Below are 24,200 nucleotides of genomic sequence, written 5' to 3'. Positions count from 1 at the left end.
GTTGGGTAAGACCCACCATTTTGGGGGGGTAATGGGGGAGAAATGCTTCTTTCTGCAGGAAGAAGACAGTGGAGAGTTTTTGAACTGTGTATAAAGGAAAAAACTGCATCTATTTATCAGGAAGATTCTGGATAATTTTCCATGTCGTCGTTTTTTTTCCTACAGACTTTCAAGAAAATGTGGCCTGTTTCTCAGGGTTTAGTCTCTGTACAGTTCTGGAGCTTAGACTTTTTTAGTTTGTGCAGTCACTTTTCTAGAAATTAGGTGGTAGAAATGGGGGACATGCCCTTTGCTGGGAAGTTGCCATCCTTGAAGGTTTTCTTGATTATATTCTTTAGTGAAAATCCTTTCTTCCCTAAGTCAGCTGTGTGTGTTGCAAGCTTTTGGTCAGCTCAACTGTCTGTCTCCACAGAGGAGTAATTCTCTAATTTTTAAATGGACCTGGAACTTCACAGCGTAGCTGATTGTGGCTGTAGTTGCAAAGATGTCTGTGTTGTGTGTCGGTGGTGGCCATGAAAGTGTGGAGATAGTCACGTATGAAATAAAACCAGCCATGCAAAGTGATTGTTGAAGTGTATAAACACATTACAGTAGTTAAAAGGTGGAATTTGAAATGAGAACCAAGCCAGATATTAAGTAGTATATGTTTGTAGGTACTAGAATTACTTGAGACTCATTCAGGGTATTCAGCTGTGGGTTTCTCAAGGTATGTATTTAAGATGCTCATAAGTTTAAATGGAATCAAACACGGTGGGGAGAAAAAAACAAAAAGTTTTGGTTCATGTATGAAGGGTCTATGGTTGTTGCCTTCTGCAGAAAACCAGATATGGAAGGTATGTGCTTTTATTCAGTCCTGTAAACTTGAAAATGGCCTTTGATCCAGGACTGTGGTGCCGTAAGTTAGGGATAAATCAAAATACAATACTTCGCATCTGTGTACATCCACGAATATCTTTCTTTCTTACAAGAAAGAAAAGACTTATCTGGGCTTGGCAGAGGATCTGCATGGCCAGTTCTGTTTTCCAAATGCTACTGTTGGACCAGCCCAGTATTAGCACTGTCTTTACACAGAATCTCTTTTTCTGGTCATTTCCCATGCTTCTGGTTCAAATGGTTTCCCAGGAATGAGAAATAGCAAAAACTGGAAGGAATTCTGTATAAAGCTAAAGTTGTTGTGTCTTGTTTCATGAGCATCCAAATCTGTGAAGTCTTTCTCAGCTAGAGGTTGCCTTTTTGTTATGTGATATAGTGATCACCAAGACAAAACAAGGTTGTTAAATTTCTTACTGATTTGTTTTTAGATGCAGAATGAATTTGTATATATTTCCAGTGTTTCATTTCTGCTTGTCTGCAGATGATACATTATAACCATTTGGTGTTTATAGTAATTCGAGAGTGCAAGCAGTCACGTAAACAGCAACTTTGGGGCTTTTCCTTTAAAAGCACATTTTTTTTGCAGATGTCTCTTTTGCTAGGATTTTGTCATTTCCTTTAGACTTTCTGGCATCTTCCAGTACTTATTTTCTCGTGTTTGGGCTTCATCTATTTTTAGGTTTTCCCAAGGGACTCAAAAGACTGCTCGAAGATGAAACAATTAAAAAGGTTGGCGTAGGAGTTGAGGGAGATCAGTGGAAGCTGATGAGTGACTTTGAAATCAAACTGAAGAGCTTTGTGGAGCTGGCTGACGTTGCTAATGAGAAGGTAAAACTTAAAACCCTTTTGTTGTGGGAAGGGATCTTTTTATTGTGCTACACAAAAGGAAGCTTCCTTGGCTTCATAACGGAGCTCAATGCTAATAGCAGACATGTTCTATAGAAAAAAGCAGGCATGTGTTGTAACTTAAAATAAGTTTATAAAGAACTCTCAAGGAATTCCACAAAACTGAGTACTGCCTTTCAGTGAACTAGCTCTTAGTGAATATTTGTCCTGCCTGTTCAACTCTCATGTTTACAAAGGTAGTTCAGCTGCAGATGCATTTTCTGTACTCCTTAGTACTAGATTATGTCTAGTCAGGGTTCTGATGGCAATGGTGTGATTATCCCAGCAATGGCTGAACCTTTAAGATGTGAGAAATGCTGTGGAGGCAGTGAAGACTGATGCCTGTTCAAAGGGAGGCAGTTCTTGTGCCATGGCTTGCTTGGTGGTCTTTCAAGTCCTTCAAGCACCAAGGTCTTCCTTCAAGTCCTTCAAGTGGAGTTGTTGATCACATAAGCTAGGGCCCTAGAAATCAGTGGACAGGGCTTTCAGCAACCTGGTCTAGTGGAAGGTTTCCTTGCCTAAGACAGGGGGTTGGCATTGGATGATCTTTAATATCCTTTCCAAACCAAACCCTGCTGTGATTCTATGAAATATCTTTCATAGACTCGTCATGACTCTGAAGTTGGTGTTGCCTCTGCTCTCATGTGGGTGCAGGTTCCAGAGCCTCATGGCCTGTTTTTCAGAACTAGTGTTGAGTTTGGTGCACCCTGAAATTCATATTAGTTGGATTTTGGTTAGGTAGCATTCCATGTAGAGTGTTCCAAACACCATCTTAATAAGGAAGTGAGGAAAAGGCTCATTATCTTCCAAATCACACTGTCATGCTTATTTCTAATATGTACCTTAAAGCTTCTCTTTTGGTATATGCAAGGCTTTTCCTCACCTGTACTTGGCTTTTCTATGTACTTTTCTTTCCTTCTGTGCATATTTTGTTTGGTAGGATGGTAGCAGCAGTTGTAGTTTCTTGGTGGAGGACAGATTTATGCCCAGAAATAACACTACTTATACCTTTCTCTGTTATGTGCTTTATGTGCCCTGTGTAATTAAATCATAGCTATGTAATGTATCATCAGCATTTGAGGCAGTGCTCTCTTTATGAGCGCTGGAGTTGAAACTGAAATTGAAACCTGGAGCTTCAATTCCTAGCGGCTTGGGAGTTGTACAAATTAAACTGTTTTTCTTGAGCAATAGGAGCTGTTTATTTTCAGACTAGGCATTTCCTCAGTTCAGTTCCCTCACCCTTTTTAATCCTAGTGTTGGGCTCCAGGATAATTTGTTATGAAGATGAGCAACGTGATCTTCTGGTGAAGAGAAAACAAACCAAAAATAAACTTGAAAGAGAAGCCTGAGAGAACAAAATAGGGTTATATGTAATGGCAGAATGCAGGGGAAGGGCCGCGGGAACCTAAAATTAGAAGTTGGTTGGGATTTTTTTTAGACTAGGTTTAAAGGAATGAGTTGATAATGCTGCAGTTCTGCATGTTTTGCAACTAGTTGCAAGCTGGAAGAGTGGAGAGCTGTGCCTGTGAGTCTTGAATCCTCAGGGTCTGAAGGGAAGTTTCCCAAACTGGCTGTTAAGACAATTGCATGTGGCAACTGTGGATGACAAGTAGGATTACAAAAGCAATTGAAAACTGCAGTGTGGTGGGGTGACTTCTGGAGACTTCTGATGCACTGCTGCTTCGCAGCATGATGAGTAGTGGCTAGCATGGTCTAAATGGCATGCTCTGGCTTGTGCTCGGTTTCAGACTTGCGGAAGATGACAAAACACAGGAAGACTTGATTACTCCTGTGTTTATATTAAATAATTTCCTAGTGTTGGATATGGAATTTCTCTGACTTGAAAAGGGAAATAATAGAAAAATCCTGGAGGAAAGAGGGGTTACTGTTTAAGTCTATGGCTTTATCAACTGGAGACTACATTGTACAGATATTTTTGGTAGCATTAGAGTACCATCTCACATTGTGTGGACTCACCTGGCCCTAATGCAATTTTTCCAGCTTGATAATGTAGCTCTGTCCTCTAGCAATACAGTTTCAGGGCAGGGAAGTACAGCTTGCAAATGGCTAAACTACCTTTTAATGTGATGAGAAAAGATTTAAGCCTGGAGAAACAGTTACTGCTTTCAGAAACTAGTTTGTGCTGACTAACCCACAGCTCTTTGCTTCTAAGGAGGGATTAAGTACACTTTACTGCTTTGAGGAATACACTCTGTTGGGTCAATTGTTTCCTCCTTTAAAAAAATCCTTTTGTTTGTTTGTTTTCTTTCCCCAGCTGAGGTGTAAGGAGATCTGGAGTCTAAATGGTCTGGTAAAACACCTTTTTGGCAAGCAACTTTTGAAGGATAAGTCTGTCCGCTGTAGTAACTGGAAAGAGTTTCCACTCAACGAGGAGCAAAAATTGTACGCAGCCACAGATGCCTATGTACGTACAAGGAGAGATCACTGTTCTACTCATGTTAAGTCTTCTCTAGCATGCTGTTAGCTGCAGTTTTTAATGGCTTTCTGCTGTAGAACACAGTGAACGTAGGAAGACCATGAGGTCTGCTGTGGATATGGGATGCTTAAAGGTGGAAATGCCACCAGATATGTTGCTGTCTAGTTTCTTATCTCAGGTTTTTAAACCTCAGTGTTCATCCTGAGTGTCATAATATCTTCTCTGTTGAAGATGGTGCTGCTTGTACCTACGCTAGCCTGTTTTATTACCTGAGTCACTGAAAGAGGATACTGTGATGAATGCTTCACATAGAAAATTGAATGTAGATGGAAGAAACACCATTCCACAGCAGCCTTGGGACTCCCATGGGGTCCTTACCTCTAAATATTTCATGGTGTTCCAAGTTTTGCCTTTTTATTGAAGTTTTTCCAGGAAGCAGAGCTCCTGGAAGTTTTGCTGTGCTTTGAATGTGCCAAGTTACCCAGGCACCAACAGTCCTCCTGAGGGATGTCTGTCCATTTGGACTCGCTTCAAGTTATCACTTCAGGGAAGTGAGTTTTGATGGAGCCATTGGGTGAATTTTATATATATCTTTATGGAGAAAGCCTAAATGCTTGTAGTATGATTATCCCACATGGGTGTAACATGTCTGGTGTGTATTTACATGCAATAATCACTTATGGAAGTGAAGAGTGGGTAATTACTTTTTGGTTCCCTTTTCTGCAGGTATTAACTGTAGCTGGTTAGCAATTTTGGCTGTGTTTTCTGCTGGGGGTTTTGCTCATCTTTCTTGAGCAGATTGTGAATCAAAATCCTTCTAAATATAATAGGTGAGATAAAATTAATAAGCAACTAGGAAGAAATACAACCTCCTCTAGTGGCTAATGTAGCAGAACCACAGTATGGATTACCAGAAAGAGTAATGTAGTTGGATGTGGATTTATGTAGCTCTGTAGAAGTGTCTGCTGCCTCAGTTTCAGAAAGAGCATTCTTTTCCTGCAGTTCTGTGAAGGGGGTTTACCACTGTGCTGCTGGGTGCTGCCTGCTTCCTGGGACAAGATGATTTTTTATGGCAGCAAAATAAAGTACCTTCAGGCTTTTATTTCTGTGTTGAGGTTAGACACTGGAAGGAAAGTGGGACAGAGGTCTCTGGTTTTTGTTCTGACTCAGGAAAGATTGCATTTTCTAGTTTAGCACCTGTTAAGACCCAAACCAGTAACGAAAGGAACTCTTTTTTTTTTTTTCCTCTTCTTTTTTTTTATTGTTGTTGGTTTTCTTTTTTTTTTTTTTTTTTTTTTTTTTTTTTTTTTTTTTTTTTTTTTTTGGTGCCTGGTGCTGCTGCTGTAACCAGCATTTTTCCAGGCAGTGCCTCCTTCTTGCTATGCTCTGTTCACCTCACTTGCCTCTTGGAGCCTCACAGGAAAACACAAGGCAGTCACTTGTTTCTTCCCTCTTTAAGATGCTCTTGTTAACATGGATAGCCTAATTAGCACATTCCTGGATTTAGGCTGCATTTTCCTGTTAGAACTTACTCTTCATATCAAGAGAAATATTAAGCACACAGAATCTATCTTAGTAGGTTCATAGCTATTCTCTTGGAGCACTACATTAAATCTGCATGAAGTGGAGCAGATGGTGAAACCGGGAGCTGAGTACTTGGAGCTCTCTGCAGTTAACTTGGTAAGATAACTGTGCTGGGGTCTAGATAAGAGTTTCTGCTACAATATGGATCCTTAGTCAGGCCTTTTGTGAAGCATTCTGTAAAATATTACCTGGTTGTGATGAGCAGTGCAGTAAGACAGCCCATCAGTGGTTGTGTGCCATGTACCAACAAATCAGGAGGGGATGTTCAGAATGTATTCAAGCCACAGTTTGCTCTGTTAATTCTTGTTTATTGTTTTTGCTTCATCTGAGATGATGCAGAGTACTGAGTGGTATTTTTTGTCATTATTTTGCAGGCTGGTTTTATCATTTATGAAAAACTGAAAAATATGAATAACAGTGACCAGAAAGTACTTTGTGGAAGAAGAGGTAAATCATACTTCCAAGCATAAGGAGTTCATTCAATGTACAGTGAAATATTCTATTTGCCAATAGATTTTTTTTTTTCATAGTATCTTTGTTAGGATTGTCTGGTTTCTTGGTGAGTGCTTTCAGAGAAAGAACAGACTGTAAAGGTTCTCAGATGTTCTCGTTTACCATACTGTGTATGTTCCATCATCATGTAGGAATGCAGTCTTGCTATGTTGTTTGTTTCTGCTGTATATAGAGGTGGTAAGAATTCCTGTTGTTATTCCAGTTTGTATATGGAAACACTTCAGTGAGTTAATACCAATTTTGCTGATGCAGGGACAAATATCTAGCTCAAAAAGAGGTAAGACATGAGAAAGAAAGCATGTTATGAAGAACTGCTTTTCTTGAGGTGTATTAATAGGACCCAAATTTATAGAGCAGCTTAGCATTATTTACTTGATTAGAAAAGTGGCTTGGAAGTCTCAGTACTTGTTCAGTTCATGCATCATAAGCAAAGTTATGGATTGCATGTAGCTTATGGTTGGAAAAAGAGGTGAGAAGTGTATTTCCGTTTTGTACCGGCTGAATTTTACTTTCCTATCAGCCAGAAGTGGCAGTACTATCTTAATATTAGGTGTAAATTTTTGAGTTTGTTTTAGTTGGCGTATCTGTGTTAGCAGCTCTTTTTCCTGGAAGCTGGAGCAAATACTGAGGAAGGATCACTTAGCAGTGGTCCAGTTGTATGTCCTTTTTACCTGAGCATGTGTAACCAGCCACTGGAAGAAATGCTTGGCCTCATTGTGTGTACTTGTCATTGAAGCACTGGAAAAGGCTGTCTTTTCAGCTCTACATCTTGTAGAACTGGAATTGCTTGAATAGAATTTGTTTGCATATAGCTGTTAGACCTCACCTGTTGTGAAATAACTCTGATGGTACTTCTTACAGATGACATGGGTGTGAAGGAGCGCTTGACTTCACTAGCTGCCGAAATAACAGACCTGGTTTCTTGCATCCCTGACTCTTCTGGGAAACTTGAAAATATGCAGAGGTTAGATTTTTGCCAGCTTGTCTCTCCTTTACCTATAATAAAAATGTTTTGGTCTTGATCCCTGAGGTTTCACGCAACAAAATGCATGGTTGTTAGCAGCAGTATCTCTGTTTTTCCAAGTAAAAGCATTCTATACTTGGTGGGAAAACGTTGTCTTTATATGTAGGAACAGAGGTTTTCACTGGTCTAATTGGAATGGGTTTGACACTGAACTTGGCTGAATCTGTTGGTTCTTGCTGAAATGCACAGCAAGACCTTTCATAAATATGTCAGGATTCTCACATGACTGACTGCTAGAAGCCTGGAGGCTTGATGTAAGTGTGGGGGCAGTACCACAAACAGTGTTTTCAGAGGGTCTTTACAGATAGTCTTCAGTGTAAAGAAATTTAATCGTCACAGATGTGGAGTGCCAGTGATATGAGAGAAGCTTTGGACAGACTGGAGAAACAGGGTAGAACACTCAGGTTCTGCTTGTGGCTGAGATGTGTAGTAACTGCTTTTATCATTTTGGTTTAGCTCTCTTGTTTTACTTTCTAGGGCTGCAGAAATAATAGCTGACATATCGGAGAATGTAACTGCCCTAAGAAGCACGCTGTTTGGTTCAGGTTGTCCTTCTGTAATGAAGAAGAGCTCTGGCAGAAGCCCAGTAAATCTTGAAGCGGAGTCAGCAAATGTTGAAGCACAGAAAGTTGAAATGCTTGAATTAGCTAAACAACTTGAAGGTGACTTCAGCGTCTGCTCTGATGCTACCCTAGCTGGCTTCTGGGAGGAACATCTTAAAGAAGAAGAGGCAGAGAGAGGCAGCGCTGTAGAAGATGGGGCTGCAGCAGCCAGCTCTAAGGACAAAGTGTACAGAGAAGACTTCATATCACTAGACATTACTGAGCAGGAACTTCAGGTCTTGGAATGTCAGGCTGCAGAAGAATTTGCCAAGGAAGCTGCAGCTGAGGTAATAGAAAAAGCCTTCGTTAATCATGGACACCCATGCAGGGGAAGTGATCTCGTCCTTAATTCCCCCAAGATTTTTAACAGTTCTATTCCTGAGAGACTATTACAGGGCTGGGAGAAGGGCTCAGTCTGGAAAATACCTGTGGGGGTAGTCAAGCACTGAGCTGCTCTTCAGTCATGGGGCTTGGAAGGATTCTGAGTACAGAAGCTCTAGATCATCTAATTAGTTTTCCTCTTTCAGTTGCTAATATGCTACCAAATAATTTCTGGCAGGATGGAGAGAAATTCTGCACTTGAGCTCTCTGACTTGGTCATGAATAAAAAGCAGATCTTTTTCTAAAGGATCTGTAAACAGCAATCCTTGTGGTTGCTGAATGTAGACTGGTGCCTCTTAAATCACATTCTGATTTTCTTACATTCCGAGTGTTTCACACCTGATGATACTACTGGTTTTGTCCCTTCCTCCAGGGCATTGTTACATTGTAATATTTTTCTAATTTATTTTTTTTATGGGCATGCTTCAGAGACTAATATTGTGCTTAGTTTGGTGAGAAGTAAAAGCATACAGAGAAATTGTGTATGGTATCTACAGAAGGTTGAGAGGTTGTGGGTAAAATAGAAATAACTTTGCTGATAAGAATAAAATAATTTATTTTTTCTTAGGAGGTGTGCTCCACAGACAATGAGCAGAATATTTCCTGTGTCATTGAAAGTGATGAAGAACTGGAAATGGAGATGCTTAAAGTGAGTGCCTCAGGGGTTTGGTTTTAATTTTCCTGGTAATGATAATGCTCTTGGGTCACAGTGGAGTATAGTGTAGTTCAGGGAAGGGGATATGAAGCAAAATTGTTCTGCTTATAGGAGGTGGACAGAAGACAGATGAACATGTGGATATGTGAAGAATTCAGTTTACTAGTGTTAGACTGCAATGTCATTTGTGTTCTGCTGTATCTTGACTATACCAGCTTGGACTGATCCACTCACTTGCTCTGCTTGTGTAGAAACTGGTCTTGCTGCACTTGTCATGCATTCAGGCCTTTGTCCAAGTGGTTGAGCTGACAGGGCAGTTCGTGTGCTACAGGTGCTGCTAACCTGGGCTGTAGGTCAAATTGTTTTGTAGCCATGTTTTGCAGGCTTCTTCATGTGATTTTAGTGGTATAACTTAGATTTCCTGAAAAGAAGATACAGATACTGAGTCTTATTTTTCTTTACCCTGGCTTTTCTCCGGATTCTCCAGAATAATATATGTGTTTGGAGTCAAATGACTGAATGTTTGCACCAGAGCAGTTGCATGTGTTTGTGTGCTTGTACACATGTGTAGTCAAGTGTGTTTCTTAGAGCTTGCTAGGATGCAAGACTCAAAGGTCATGGGGGGGGGGGGGGAAGCACCAGGTCTCATCTAGATGGCTCTTAATGCTGCATGTCAATCTCCTGTAAATGCTGTTTTTGTCAAAAACATTAACTTGAATAGAAGATGTTTTGTTAGTGTTTGTTAGAGTATGTGAGTGTAACATGACATTGGGATGCCATCCTTTCTGCTTTTTAAGTAGCCTCAATCAAATGTGTGCCTTCATCTGCTTAAGTAAAAAACACAACTGTTGATTTTCTCAAACAACAGATTTTAGTGTCTTCAAAACTTCAAAGACCTTTTTGCAGTGAAGAGACAAAAGCTGTGTTATTGGTATCCAGGAAATGGCTCTTGGAATTTGCATGCTACTGATAAAGTAGTTTGACCACTCTGCTTTTCTGTATGCTGTGTGTTGATAGATCTAAGTTATGTCACAAGCAATTTGAAACTCGTATGTCCCTATATCATATTACCTCAGACGTGCATTGTTATCTGCCTTTCATGCTCCGAAACAACTTTTTCTCCTGATTCTTAGTCTTTAGAAGATGTAGATGATGCTGAAGGAGCTTTAAGTGGAAGAGAGCCCAATAAACCTGGGAGAATTCCTGAAACAGAGTTGAACATTTCACTAGATGGTGATGGTGATGAAGATGAAGGTGTTGAGGAAGAAGAGGAGGAATGTTCGGGTATGTTTTAAATTATAATGCATGATTAAATAAAAAAAAATCTACTGTCAAGCAGATGTGGAAGGGCATGGACATTTTGTGCTTGGTTTCTTAAAGCAAAAATTGGAGCTCATCTGGGTTTTGAAAGGTGCTTGTCTGTGTGTCAGGATGAAAATGTGAAGGTGTTCTCGGCAAAACATAGTTGAACCCTGCCATAATAGGTAGATGTTATGTATGCTTGATGGGAGTAAAACCGTTACGGGACATGGAGGCCATACAGAACTGAAGGGAATGATTCAGAACACAGCAGAGGGGAAGATGGTACCTTTCTACGTGATTTATTTTTGTTGTTCCTCTGTTGCTTTGTGGTAGAATTGTTAGGAAAATCTGGCTTGGACTTGATCTTGACTAAGTGCTTTGGAGCTGGCCCTTTGGGGACAAAGGAAATGAGGAACAGAGGCTGAAATGTGAGGTGAAATAAAGCTTGTTTTTTGTTGGTTTGGAGTATTCCTGTATGCAAGCTTCCTTCCTGGTTATGTAAGTTAGACCAGGCCAGGAGAAGGCCTGCTTTCTGCTTTTAAGAAGATCATGGGCTGCTAGTTGTGGACAGATGCATTATTCTTTCTTGTTCAGTTCATTTCTCTAAACAGCAGCCAGATAAGCTATTACAGGGAATGTGAGCTTGCCCAACAGACAAAAACTAGGTGGAAATGTCATGCTTTCTACTGCTGAATGTTAACTATACATTTCAACAGGTCTTGAATATGTTTCTTCAGTGCTCACAGCAGAATCAGGATCCCCTTGCGCTTTTGGACCATGAATTTGTTAGCAACTTGCAGTGTTGTGTTCCTCAGTGTAACTTCAGTAGAGTCTTTGTTGAATGCTTGCCTAGTAAAACATCTCAAGTATCATGTCCAGATATGTCCAAATAATGCAGCTACATGTTACTTATCGCTTTTATTAAGTTAATAATGAAGCAATATGTTCTCCTCTTCATGGAGGATCGCTGGGGAGCCCCTTTGCTTTCTTAATCCTTTATTCTAGCCAGTAAGTATCTTCAGAGTTTGACGTCTCTTTTCACTGGATTTACTTAAATCCTGGCACCCAGGCAGGCATCACTAATCTTGAGCAGACTGTTGTTTGTCAAGATAGTGCTTCATCTTCTTAAAATTTCATTCCAAATGGAACTTTCTATCTTCTCTCCCACTAAAGATCCATTGCTGCCACTACCTAGTGAAAGACACATCACCTGCCTGAAGACATATTTTGGACATTCTTCTTTTAAGCCGTAAGTATATTTTCTGTTAAAACGTAAACTCCAAGGTTCATTTTTTTCCCCCTCCTTATTTCAACTGATTTTCTTATTACTTGAAAAACTACTAACAAGCTGAGACCTATACAAAATCTCTAGTACAAGAAAAGCTGCCTTTGCCACAACAGTATGTCAAGATAAATCTTACGGAGTGTTAAGTACAATACTGCAATCTCATAGTAGACTATGAGCTTCTTGACTTTTGCTGATGGCACATCTTCTGTGATTGAGGCTTTATTGAACCAGGTCTAGTTCAGTCTTTAAAGAGCAAGCCATAAACTGCACAGATGTTGTTGTCTGTGTGATAAGCTTTCATAGTCTAGTTATCCTTTATATGGTTCTAATTCAGGACAGACAAACTTCTAGCTGTCTTGTGTAGCATAATATGAGTGTACCATGTGCCTCGGTGCTTGAGCATTGCTGTTACAATGAAGCTCAATCGGAATGGGATGAAATCTTCCTGGATGACTGGTGGCAGAATGTGTTCTGTGCAAGAAACAGCCTAAGAGCAACACTTGGGCAGGGGGAAACTGTTTACTCAGTATTTGGTAAGCTTTTGGAATTGGGGGCAGGGGGAGTTTTTAAATTGGCTTCACAGTTATGTACAATTGCGAGACCATGGAAGGGTTGGCAAAATTGAGGTCATGTTGAATATAACTGTAGCAGTGGGGGGCACTGCCTGCAGCAGTTGGAATGTTTGAGTGTTTGCAGCCTGCAAAGACAAGATGCTATAAGGCAGCTGGAAGGGTTTCTTCAACCTGAAATTCAACTGAATATTCAGTTTAACAAAACTGCCATGTTAAGTTTGGTAGCAAAAATAAAATATTCCCTTTTGTTTAATTAAAAGGGTCCAATGGAAAGTGATCAATTCTCTTCTAGAAGACAGAAGAGATAATCTCGTTGTCATGGCAACTGGTAAGTTAACTTTACATCCTAAGAAGCAGTGAAACATCTTTTCCTTTTTGAGGAGAGTAGAACTCTAACTTGGAGACTGTCCACGTGGCTCACATGAGCAGGGTGCCCTGATTGAGACACTAAGTCTGAGCTAGCTGTGCTAGCTACTTGTTTTTCTGCCCTAGTTGTTGTCACTGATGGTGTAGAGAAGGGTATCAGATGGATGCTGACCTTATTTATGTTGCAACTTTATTCCTGTACTAGCAGAACAAACATCACTTCTTAGAAGGTATCCCTGCCTTTGTCAATGGTGTTGGAAATAGATTATCTTTAAGCTTTCTTCCAACTCTCACCATTTTATGATTATTGTTTTAGGGCTCAACAGGGTGTTAAAATTGTCTCGTACAGCTGTATGCAGTAGCTGCATAGAAAGAATGATGTCTCATGTCTGCTTTTCTTTAAGGCTATGGAAAAAGCTTGTGCTACCAGTTTCCTCCTGTTTACACTGAACTTGTGGGAATTGTCATCTGTCCTCTTATCTCCCTGATGGAGGACCAGGTGCTGCAGTTGATGTAAGTAGTACTAAGAAGCTGCTCTTGAATTGCCAGTGGAAACCAGTGGACTCTGCTTTGTAGTATTTCTTGGTGTTTAAGGTTGCAGGTTCCTACAGCAAAGCTGTGCGTCAGCTGTAAAGCATGTGTTTCTCACGGGACATGCATAAACTGTGTAAGCAGTCTAGGATCACTGGATTTGCCAGTTATGTGAATGGTAGGGTGGATTTGCAAAGGATCTGTGCTGGTGGGTTGTTCCTGAATGTGGATCCTTCTCACATACTTCAGGATTCATAGGCCCCTTTTTGTGAAGACTGAACTGATGAGGGAGCTTCACAGGCTATTTCAGCCTCTGAGAGTTACGTCAAAATTTGGTAGGGGTTCCTTGTGTTGGAGAAGTAACATCTAAGCAACCTGCAGCTGGAAGCTGTAGGCCATTCAGTTCAATGTTATGGCACAGGCTTTGAAGATAAATGGTGTAGTAGGTCTCCTAACACCTGGCCTCTTTGCTTCTTTTAAGGTCTGATGGGGGCGAACTAGTGGGTGACCCTGAATTGCTCTTACATGAGCAGTTATAGGTGGTGTATTAAAATCAGATAGGTTTCTCTTGACCTGAAAATGCTTCCTTTTCGTGCACTTGCTTTCTGTTATAACGGCTATTCACTTCTGACACTTTCACATTTAAGATGTGGTAATCGTACTGAATTGTCTAGTTCATTCCTTGGAAAGAGCAGGTCTTTTGTGAAAGAGAGGATATGAAGATTACTTTCAAGTAAGGAACATCAATGATGTGTGGTATTTTCTGCTGCACATCATGACCATGTGTGGATGAATGGCTGGGCAGCCTAAGCTGGCTGTGTAGCCAGCTTCTAGACTGATTATTAATCAGCAGGGTGTCTGTATGTATTCAGCTGCTTCTTTGGCTTTTATACTTTTTTTCTCAGTGGAAAGGGTTTATCCACTACTTTCTCAGCAGGTCTTTCACTCTGAAGGCCAAGGAGATTGAATTTCCACAACCTAATGCAGTTCAGTAATTTGTCTAGCAGTCTGGGTGCAGTTCTGCCAGGGACTGAAAGGAATGAGGGGAGAAGCTATCAAAACAAAGGACTGGAATAAAAATGCTGTAAATCATTAAGTTAAGAAGACAGGCATTGCAGGGTCCTGAAAGGTCAAATATCAGGTGGCTAAGCTGGTAAATGTAGTTAGTGAATATGTCATTAAAAAGCAGCCTCCAGATTGAAAATGAGCAAATGCAGCACCAGTAGCTCACAAAAGAGTGGAAGACAAGGCAAAAAAATTGCCAACTAGTAAGGCAATGTGGTGAACTGGGTAAGGTAATAAATGAGGAAAATGTGTTTACTGTATTTTCTTCTTTTGGACGTTTATTAGTAAACTTATGCAAGGGGAGTGGTCTTTATTTCTCCGATTCCTTATTGCACTAATGAATTGTGTATGGTGTCAGTGACAGCTGTAGGGGAAGCAAAAGAGTATTTGGGTGGCAGGAATAGCCAGTGATGAATCCAGCTTTTTCAACAGGTTTTTCCCACAAAGATCTGTTGAAGAAAGTAGTTTGTGGCCTCACAGCTTGGACTTCTTTTATAATGTGCTGGCATAGGCTGAATGCTAAGGCAGAAAGTGTTGGGAGTAAATCTGTTGGTGACTGTGCATCTTTATTTCTGCAGCATGTCAGGTATTCCAGCTTGCTTACTTGGTTCAGCTCAGTCAAAAAACATCAAAGAATGCATCAAAGGGTAAGTCTGAGCTAAGCTTTCTAGAACTGCAGGTTCTGATGTAGGTATGTTTGAGAGGTAGGATGTCTCCCTAATCTATTATCACTGAAACTCTTGCTTCTGGCTCAGACCTACAATGTGGCAGTCAGTGATACTGCTTGCATCCACCCAGCCTGAGTGTGTGTGAGTCTGTAGCCCATGGCTGGGGAGATGGGGCTTGTTGACTCAGCTTTATATTAGGATTTCTACACAATTTCACACATGCAAGATTTAGACCTGTATTTGTCACCAAATCATCACAACAGTCCCTCCTTGTAAATCACTGCTGGTTTTCCTGTCCTACTGTTACTGCCTTGCCTTCCTATTATTCAGGAGTGCTTTCTGTGGTCTTCACTTCCTTGATCTTGCTCCTATCCTGAAGTCTGTACTTGTGTTCATTTACATCTTCTAGGCAATCATGATTTTGTTTTTTTTGAGTTGTCTGGGGGTTTTCCTTCTGTGACAGTGTATTTTCTTGATGTTTCAGGGGGCAGTACAGAGTCATATATATGACTCCAGAGTTTTGTTCAGGGAACTTGGACTTACTTCAGGAGCTTGACCAAACTATTGGTAAGCTGGGGGTAAGGGTTGGTCAAACTATTAGTAAGTTGTGGTTGAGCTGGCAGGCGGCTTAAATGCCTAAATATTTTTAATCTTTTTTGTAATACTTAAATGCTTTTCACCAATTTCTTACTGCTAGTGGGTTCAAAGGTTACTGTAGTAGCTACCAGTAAATGGTGTCAGCAGATCCTGTTACTGATGGAAAAACTAACAAATCACTTAAGTGGCATCTTTAGTAAGGGGAATATTAAGCTGCCGGGAGCAGAGGTGCTAAAAACCTGATCTTGCAGTCACAGGAAGTGAAATGTGTATAAGTAGATGTTTAGCCTTTTAAGTGTTCTAATGTCTAGTCTTTCTCCCACTGTAACAATGAAACGTGGTTGTGAAATACTACAGAGGTGGTGGGGTCCTGGCACAGGGTGCCCAGAGGAGCTGTGGCTGCCTCATTGCTGGCCATATTCAAGGCCAGGTTGGATGGGGCTTGGAGCAACCTCGTCTAGTGGAAGGTGAGGGATGTTGGAAGTCTGAAGCTTGGAGAAAGAAGCAGAGATGGTTTGGGGGGATTCTGTAAAAGCTCTTTAGCTGTTTTTGCTTCAGAGGTCGTTATAAAAATGTACCTAGGGGTTGGTACAGCAGAAGGCATTATAGAAACAAATACTAAGCCGACAGCTGGTGCCTTCTCAGAAAAGCTTGGGATTGAGCAGAATAGAGTGTTTGTATTTAGTCAATTCCCATGTTTGTGGTGTTAATGTGTCCATGCTCTGGTTTTGTTCCCATCAGGTATTACCCTTATAGCTGTTGATGAAGCGCATTGCATTTCTGAGTGGGGCCATGACTTCAGAAATTCCTTTAGAACTTTAGGCTCGTTAAAGAAGGCTCTGCCATTGGTGAGGTTTTTATGTATTTGATTTCTAATGTAAGAGAAGAATACTATCTCATTTTGTATGGTAGTTTGAAATAACAGTCTTAATGTTGCTCTTGTGGTTTACTTACTGTGCTGGTTTGGAGTGTATATGGTCCCTGTCAGTGACCAAGCTGTGTGGTTTTGGGGGCTTTTTTGGTCTTTTTTTTTTTTTTTTTTTCCCCAAATGCTTATATGTAGGATATTCTGAACCTGGACTACCAGAAACTTCTGGAAATTAGATTACTTTGGATCCCTGTGCTGTCTAAGATGATGTCCCTAAGCTTCTGGTTTAATATTGAGGGATGTTTTCTAAACTGGTTAGCTCAGTGGCTTGTAAGAACATGCAACTGTGATTTCTAGACATTCTCCAAGAATTTATAGTAAAACCTCAAAAACTTAGATCTGAATGTTCCACACTCTTCTTGTAAGTGTTGTCCTGTGTTCCCTAAACTTAGCTAGCCATCTCAGAAAATGACTGTAGACTAATTGAAGATTTAACTAAAGAAAACACACATTCACAGTAAAACTCTGTATTTCAAGTGTTCTTTCTGTCCCTGTCTGCTCTCCTGAACAGTGTTGACCAAAGGTCTAGGAAGCTAAATAATAACTATATTTTTCAAGTAGCTGAGCTGATCCAGTGATTGTCAGCAGATAAAGGTGCCTGTTTACATCTTATTTCAGTTTTAACTCATGATTTTCCTTGTTTAAAACAAAAATCCGAGAGGTCTTAGACTTTCACTTTTCACTGTAGGTTCCCATTGTTGCTTTAACTGCAACCGCAAGTCCATCGATTAGGGAGGACATAGTGAATTGTCTGAAACTGAAGAATCCCCAGGTCACATGTACCAGTTTTGACAGACCTAATCTGTACTTGGAAGTTGGACAACAAAGTGGAAATATTCTTAGGGATTTGAAGCAGTTCCTTATTAGGAAAGGAAGGTAAGGATTTAAGCCTGTGTTCAGATATAATTGAGTATTTTGGAGTTAAGGTAGTGTGTACTAAGAATTGGTAGCAGTCTTAATCTGATTTGGTGAGGAAGAGCCTGGGCTTCCTCCATTGTGTGGCTCTGATATCATGCTAGTCACTTGTGCCCACCCTCCACTCCCAAGTTAAGTAAGCCTTTTAAGGCAAGGAGTGATGGACTCCTGCTGTCTGCATATTTCTTACTTGAGGATTTTTGGCATTATTTGATCCTCAGAGGACCTGCTGTAGCAATTAGAATGAATATGATGAATTGGCTGGTGTGTAACTGTCCATAAAGTGTTGCACAAAAGGTGCATGAGTCTGCTACAAATCCATGGTAAGATTTTTATTGATTTTATTTTTTTAATTTTTTTTTCCCCTTAAAACTAATTGCAGTTCTTCTCTGTTAGCAGACCCAGTGGTGTACCCATTCTGGTCCTGTTCTGCTTCTTGCAAGCTACAGTGTGTGCCTTTACAGCAATATACATGAATTTTTATCGCTCATTTGTCCCTAGTTACATAAATGTAGTCCTTTCAAAAGTGCCAGCTGTAAAAGCTGTAAAAGGAAATTGGGAGGTCTTATTCTGCTCCTTCTAGAGACCAAAATCTTGTGCACTTTGCAAGGTAAACTTAAGAGTACCAACGGGGCCCACAAGAAATGTGGAGAGGGACTTTTTCCAAGAGCCTGTAATGACAGAGCAAGGGGGGGAAGGGCTCTAAACTGACAGAGGGGAGATTGAGATGAGATTTTAGGAAGAAGTTGCTGCCTGTGAGAGTGGTGAGGTGCTGGAACAGGTTGCACAGAGAAGCTGTGGCTGCCCCATCCCTGGCAGTATTCAAGGCCAGGCTGGACGGGGCTTGGAGTGACTTGGTCTACCGGAAGGTGTCCCTGCCCATGGCAGGAACTTGGAACTGGATGAGCTTTAAGGTCCCTTCCAACCTAAACTATTCTATGATGCTAAGTCACTTCCAAGTCCTTTTTTCCAAAGGACAGACAATTTGTGTATGAGTGGACCATTTTAAAATAAGTTTAAATTTCTGTATCTCCAACTGCTGTATTGCCTTTTCAACTAGGTCCAGTCAGACATTTAGTGGAAGAGTGGCTTCTTCTGTTCTGTGTCTTTACATGTTGCTATTACTTCCAGCAGTTCTGCATACGAGTTTGAAGGGCCTACTATCATCTACTGCCCTTCCAGAAAGGCCACCGAACAGGTTGTGTCTGAATTGATGAAACTCAGTGTGGCCTGTCGTGCATACCATGCTGGTATGGGAATCAAGCAAAGGAGAGAGGCCCATCACCAGTTCATGAGGGATGAAATTCAGGTATGTAGGAAACTAAATCCACTTGGTCCTATTTATAACTGTAGTTTCTGGTAGAGGAAAGAATTTGGGAATGTCAGCATGTTTGCCATTTGTCTCCAGTTCTGGGCAAAGAAATTGCTGGTCTAAGCTGACAGTAATAGGATTCCTGGCTGATGCTTCAAATTCCTTCAGTAAGTCTCTTAAAAATGTGTGGCATCTGAGGAAAATAGTGGTAGTTGGAACAATATCATCAGTTCTGTGAACTGCTTTCCTCCAAAGCAGGCACAGTTACGCTTGTGTTACCCTTCAAGATAGATAGGTTTTTATGCTTGCTGTTTGAGAATAACTGCTTGAAACCACTCTACGATTTGTCTCTACACGTGATCACTGTCATGTTTATATTCCTATGCTCATACTCTGGCCAGCATCAGACTTAATGGTAGTACTGTGAAAGTTAAGTGTGAGTTGGAAGCCACTGTAATTTAGGCTTAACTTTGAGTCCATGGCAAAAACTTGTCACCAAGTGTATGAGCATTAAGCGAGGCATATTCCTGATGCTCATTTCAAAACTTTCAGTGTGTGACTCCTGTTTTGTAGTGTGTTGTAGCCACAGTGGCATTTGGAATGGGCATCAATAAAGCAGATATCCGGATGGTTATTCATTATGGTGCCCCTAAAGAAATGGAATCCTATTACCAAGAAATTGGGAGAGCTGGTCGTGATGGGCTTCCTGCTGCTTGTCATGTCTTGTGGACTGCATCAGACTTGGCTTTCAACAGGTAAATGACTGTAAACAGCTGCTTTGACACAAACAGCCAAAGCATAGAGGAGCAGGGTGGGTTTTGTTGAAGATGTGATGTATTTTTCAGAATGGTTCCAAGTCCTTTGCTGCATACACACAGTACGAAGTATGACATACTTCCAGAAGGTAGTCCACAAGTGCACTAATGTTAGTTTGTCCTTGTTCCAGTTCTGCTTTCTTGAAGCTTTGCAAGGCAGCCAGTGACAAAATGTGGTCACTTGTCCTATAAATTATCTGGCCTGGTTTTAGATCCATCATCACCCCTAAGAGTGCCAATGCTGTAGAATTAAGCATGTCTAAATGGAGAAATATGTATTCTCTTTTTTATTCTGGGTGGAGGAGTCCTGGTTGTAGGAGTCTCCTGTTAATTTTGTCCATGGTTGTTGCAGGACCACAGAAGTGTCGGTACTCAGTCATTTGAGCTGGTCAGCATGCTGCCAGCATCTGTGAGATCTATACTTTTTTTTTTCTGGGCAGGCAGAAACTTGCTTTGCTCAACTTTTGAGCTGAAATGGTGAAGCTATGTTAATGTGCTGCCCGACACCTGTGGTTTTGGTTTGGTTTTGATGCCATGTGGCACAGTGAGTGTGGTGCAGATAATAGCTCAGGTTTGGCTCACACAGCAGCTCGGAGCATGGGCAGAGCAAGTGTTCCATATACCTTTCCAGTACTCCCAGTGTATTTTCTCAGTTGATTGCTTCTAGTGATTACTATAAATTATATAAAATCCGGCAACCTTTATGTTTCTTAAAGACTATCCTGACATACTCTGTAATGTGGCAGTAGCATTGGTGAGAACATGCCAGAGTCTGGAAAACTAGAGATACAGAAAATGCCCTCTCACAATGCTCTCTGCCCTTTCCTTCCTCCTCTTCTTTTTTGCCATGGATTTCTGAAGCTTAGTAGCCTGTGGAGTTGGAAGAAGCCTCTCCTGTTTTGAATAATGGTCATACTTAGAGGAATATGAATGAGGCACTCTTCTGAGCATTCTCCGAGCTATAAGAATCAAGCCTGTGGAGAAATAGGCAGGCAGTTTGGGTCTGGTTTTGACAGGATTTTCTAGCTGTTTCTGGTGAATTTGACTTAGGCAGAGGTCTGGCATGTTTCATTTTTAGTGTGGGACAGGGGAATAGTGGTCATGTTTAAGACTGCTCTATTTTCCTTTTGACTGACAGACATCTTCTGAGCGAGATACGCAATGAAGATTTCCGTTCGTACAAACTGAAGATGTTGGGAAAAATATGGAAGTATCTGGTGTCAAATAGCTGCAGGAGGAAGTAAGTACTAGAATCTATTTAATGCTTTGTCATTTGAGTCAGTTTTGACTGGAGGTTGTAACCACGAGGCATCTTATATTGACCATGTGCTCTGCAAGCATGTTTTATATGAAGTAGCAGTTATCAAAAAATACAGCCTTCAGCATATTTATACATATTCATCAAGTATTTCCTTATTTACTGTTCAAAAAAATCCCAATCTTTCTTTAGAGGAATCAAGGCCAAATAATTGGCTCCCCAGTGAATTAACTAATGATGCTAGTTTCAACTCTGTTTTCTGCAGTAAATTTAATGTGTAAATTCTCGGTCTTTTATTTAATTCCTTACATTCCCTTGGATAGAATTATTCTGTCTCATTTTGAAGACAAACAACTCCGAAAGGTTTCTTCTGGCATCATGGGTACAGGAGATTGCTGTGATAACTGCAGGTCCAGGTAAGCTTTCTTCCCTGAAGACTGATATAAGACTTTACATTCTCTCAGGCTGATTTATGAGGCAAATAATCTGGAAGAATTGACTTTTTGTGCACCTGATCTTGCAGATGTTCAGCCTAAAGTTTATCTCTGAAAAACTGTCTTTAACCTTCTCCTAAATGGTTGAGCAAGCCATGAGGCAGCTTGAAACTAGACTGTGGGAAAGCTTATTAACAAAGGATGGTGACAGTTCCTAAAAAAGTTCAGAGTAACACTCTTAAGATGTGAGATACACTTCTGTTCATCAGTTTAAGACCTGCTAGGTAATATAATCCCTAAAAATCCCCACCCATAAGTGGAGTGTGATACCACTTATGATACCAAATTAAAGGGAGTTGTTCTCCTCTTCCAGCGTGTTCTTTCTAGCACTGCTGATAACCTCATAGGTGTGCTGAAAGGAAGCCCAGGGGTCAGCAGTCACACAGGTATAAGCAGAATCACTTTTGGTTTCTCCTGTGTGAATGTACATGCTTTCCCTGAAGTTTATAATAAAAGGTTCTTTGTTCTTGCTGTTAGCCTGATGCTTTTTGATCTGAGACAAGATGTTAGGCTTTTCTGTCTTCTGGAAAAAATTTATCAATTCAGTTACATGTCCTGTATGCTCAAGGATGAAACATCTTTGCCTGGCCTCTACTAAAACTAAAGAAGAAGAGAACTTGAGATATCATAATTTCAATCCTTGCAGTCATGCTGCTGTGTGACTGAAAGAGCTGCATAGTGAATTTGTGTTGTGGAACTGAAATCAGATGCCATAAATCACTGTCCTTTTTCTCCTCCTGAGAAATGATTTGTGCTAATAACTCTTCAATGATTTCTTTGAGTCAATAAAGGTATTAATAAACCCTTGAAATGCGTTAATGGTATTGCTCTTGCCTTCTGTTTTTATCCCCTTTGTTACCTAAAAAAGCAGCCAAAGAAAGTCTTTGCTATTGGGTGCAATTTAAGAAATGTCTTGTGTATCTAAAACGGTCCATATATTAAAATACTAAATTCAGGAGATTGCTGAGTCAAGATTTTTCTGTCACAGCAAGTACCATGAAGAACTGCTTATTGTATTTTTGGGCAGCTGTGTTAGCCACAAGTGATTTTGACTTTTTCCTTTTCTCATTTTTTAGGCCTAGTTCTTACACTTAAATGTGTTCAATTGTTTATATTCATGTAACTTGAAGTGTGTATTTTGTTTAGTTATCACTTGATATTTCAAACCAAGAGAGTGGACTCGATTTGTATGTGTGTTCAACTTGGGTTTTTTTGTGTGTTTCAGGGTGTCTTGTTTTTCAGTTCCCAGTGATTTTGACGGTGGTTTACAGGACTTTGGGAAGCAAGCATATCAGCTGCTGTCTGCAGTGAGCACTCTGGAGGAGAAGTTTGGAACTAAAGTTCCCATCCTGTTTCTTCGAGGGTCTGTAAGTGATAGTAAAAACCTTTTGTATGTGTTCTGAGAGTGGAGGAACTGATAGGTGTCCTTTTTATTGATATACCAAACAGTACTTTGATGTACATGCATCTAGAAGTGTGTATACACACATTTATTTAGTAACTCTTTCTCAGAGAGCTGGATATCTGTAGAGAGTTCAGCAGCGCTCTCCACGCAGTAAACTAGCTTTTTTTCTTTAGGGCAACAGCCATAAAAGTAGTGAACCTGAATACATGTTGTATTTAATTATGTGCATGTACAGCAAAGGAACAGTTTCTACCTTCAAACTCTTGCCCTCTTAGATTTGTTTTTTTAGGAACGAAATGGAAATGTTCAGCACTTTATGGCCTAAGAGTTCAGGTTAGAAATAGTACCTGCTATTTTCTTGTGTGGAGCTGTCCTGTATTTGGTAGGTCATTTTGTGTTGATAACTGACAGCTGTCTGTTCAACACATGAATGCCAGCCCAAGTATTGGCGGGGATTCTAAACCTCTTCCTTGAAGGCTTGAGGTTTTGTTTGCTTTGTAGCAAGTTTGATGTTATCCTGGAAGTAACTAAGTAGTTTTTTTGGTGTTTTTTTTTTTCTAATGAAGATGCATGATTTCCATTATCCTGAAATGAATAGCTTTTTCTGCATGAAGAATAAACTCATCTTTGCTTGGTAATTAGTTGGTTTATGTTTGAATAAAGCAATTGATGCCTTGCCCTCTAGCTTTGTTCTAGTGGCTGACTTGAAGTAGTAAGATAGGAAGCAGGATACTGGAATGAATATAAATGGTTTCTACGTACCTTTTTTTAGACCTTTTTTAGGCAAGAAACTCACTAGAAATAAAATACAAGAGGAAGAACAGAATCACTTTTTAAGTTTATAACCCAGGGGAAAAAAATCACCTGTAGTACTTGATAAAACTGAGTGAATCATGTCCCTCTTCATTCCTTTGAATAAGAATGGGGAGTTTCTAATTGTCACACAAGTGTGTCTAAGGGAAGAAAATGTTGTTATAGATCTTAATGTAGTCATGATTGTTCATTTATTTGACAGTACGGGAAGAAGTGAGGCTGATGCCAAATTTGCACTATAAATAGAGAATAACTTTGCTGTCTACAAGAATACCCTTTTCTATGTTAATGCAATTTAAAAAACCTAGTTTCCTTACTTTGTTGCATCAATATATACTTTAGAACAAGAGTATGAAATACCACCATAAGTTTGTGCTACATCTGTCTGAGGCTGACTGGTATGTTGTTTTAAGAGTTTGTGTATAGTATATGGATAATTCATGTTGCTCCTCAGTTAGGAGTATGTTTTTGAAAAGGTCAGGTGGCCTCCTACAGTCTTTCGCTGGACTACAAGGGAGACCATGATTCATTTAAGACACGGATGCTGAGTCTTCCATGAAGGAGAAGAAGGTCCTCTGGGAAACTGAGTTAAAGCTTCATTGACAGAAATACTACACTAACCTTGCTAAACAAACAAGAATATGCAACTCTTAAGGCCTTCTTTTATCAGCAAACATGGGAATTTGTACTTATTTCAACAATTACTTTGTTAATAGTAGTCTCAGTGACTGGTTGCAAGCGGCTTACGGTAGTGTCTCTAGCATTTAGTCATTTGTACAAAGCTGCATTTGCCATTTGGCTTCTGTTGGTCAGTCCTAAGCAAGTTTTAAATGATGATCCAGCTGATGTGATCTACCTGGACTTCTACAAAGCATTTGACACTGTCCTACACGACATCCTTGTCTCTAAACTAGAGA

The 24,200-nt window shown here is 40.3% G+C and overlaps 1 protein-coding gene across 1 annotated transcript in view; it reads left to right on the top strand.

Moving 5' to 3' along the window:
• WRN (WRN RecQ like helicase) overlaps nucleotides 1–24,200 on the top strand; it is a 45,952-nt gene that overhangs the window by 6,322 nt on the left and 15,430 nt on the right. The window contains exons 5-23 of the mRNA XM_057405116.1: nucleotides 1,553–1,701; nucleotides 4,034–4,183; nucleotides 6,154–6,226; nucleotides 7,154–7,256; nucleotides 7,794–8,205; nucleotides 8,868–8,948; nucleotides 10,088–10,238; nucleotides 11,430–11,505; nucleotides 12,377–12,444; nucleotides 12,887–12,995; nucleotides 14,657–14,725; nucleotides 15,231–15,313; nucleotides 16,085–16,191; nucleotides 16,960–17,147; nucleotides 18,318–18,495; nucleotides 19,072–19,253; nucleotides 20,452–20,553; nucleotides 20,895–20,987; nucleotides 22,291–22,432. Of these exons, the coding sequence (XP_057261099.1) occupies nucleotides 1,553–1,701; nucleotides 4,034–4,183; nucleotides 6,154–6,226; nucleotides 7,154–7,256; nucleotides 7,794–8,205; nucleotides 8,868–8,948; nucleotides 10,088–10,238; nucleotides 11,430–11,505; nucleotides 12,377–12,444; nucleotides 12,887–12,995; nucleotides 14,657–14,725; nucleotides 15,231–15,313; nucleotides 16,085–16,191; nucleotides 16,960–17,147; nucleotides 18,318–18,495; nucleotides 19,072–19,253; nucleotides 20,452–20,553; nucleotides 20,895–20,987; nucleotides 22,291–22,432 (2,516 nt within the window). The remainder of the gene's footprint in view (nucleotides 1–1,552; nucleotides 1,702–4,033; nucleotides 4,184–6,153; nucleotides 6,227–7,153; nucleotides 7,257–7,793; nucleotides 8,206–8,867; nucleotides 8,949–10,087; nucleotides 10,239–11,429; nucleotides 11,506–12,376; nucleotides 12,445–12,886; nucleotides 12,996–14,656; nucleotides 14,726–15,230; nucleotides 15,314–16,084; nucleotides 16,192–16,959; nucleotides 17,148–18,317; nucleotides 18,496–19,071; nucleotides 19,254–20,451; nucleotides 20,554–20,894; nucleotides 20,988–22,290; nucleotides 22,433–24,200) is intronic.

The sequence above is a fragment of the Pezoporus wallicus genome, unplaced genomic scaffold (assembly GCF_028554395.1).
Source record: "Pezoporus wallicus isolate ANWC-B61680 ecotype Strahan unplaced genomic scaffold, APGP_CSIRO_Pwel_v1 contig_6789, whole genome shotgun sequence".
Lineage (NCBI taxonomy): Eukaryota > Metazoa > Chordata > Aves > Psittaciformes > Psittacidae > Pezoporus > Pezoporus wallicus.
Note: the sequence above shows the minus strand (reverse complement) of the source record. Positions and strands in the feature narration are given on the sequence as shown.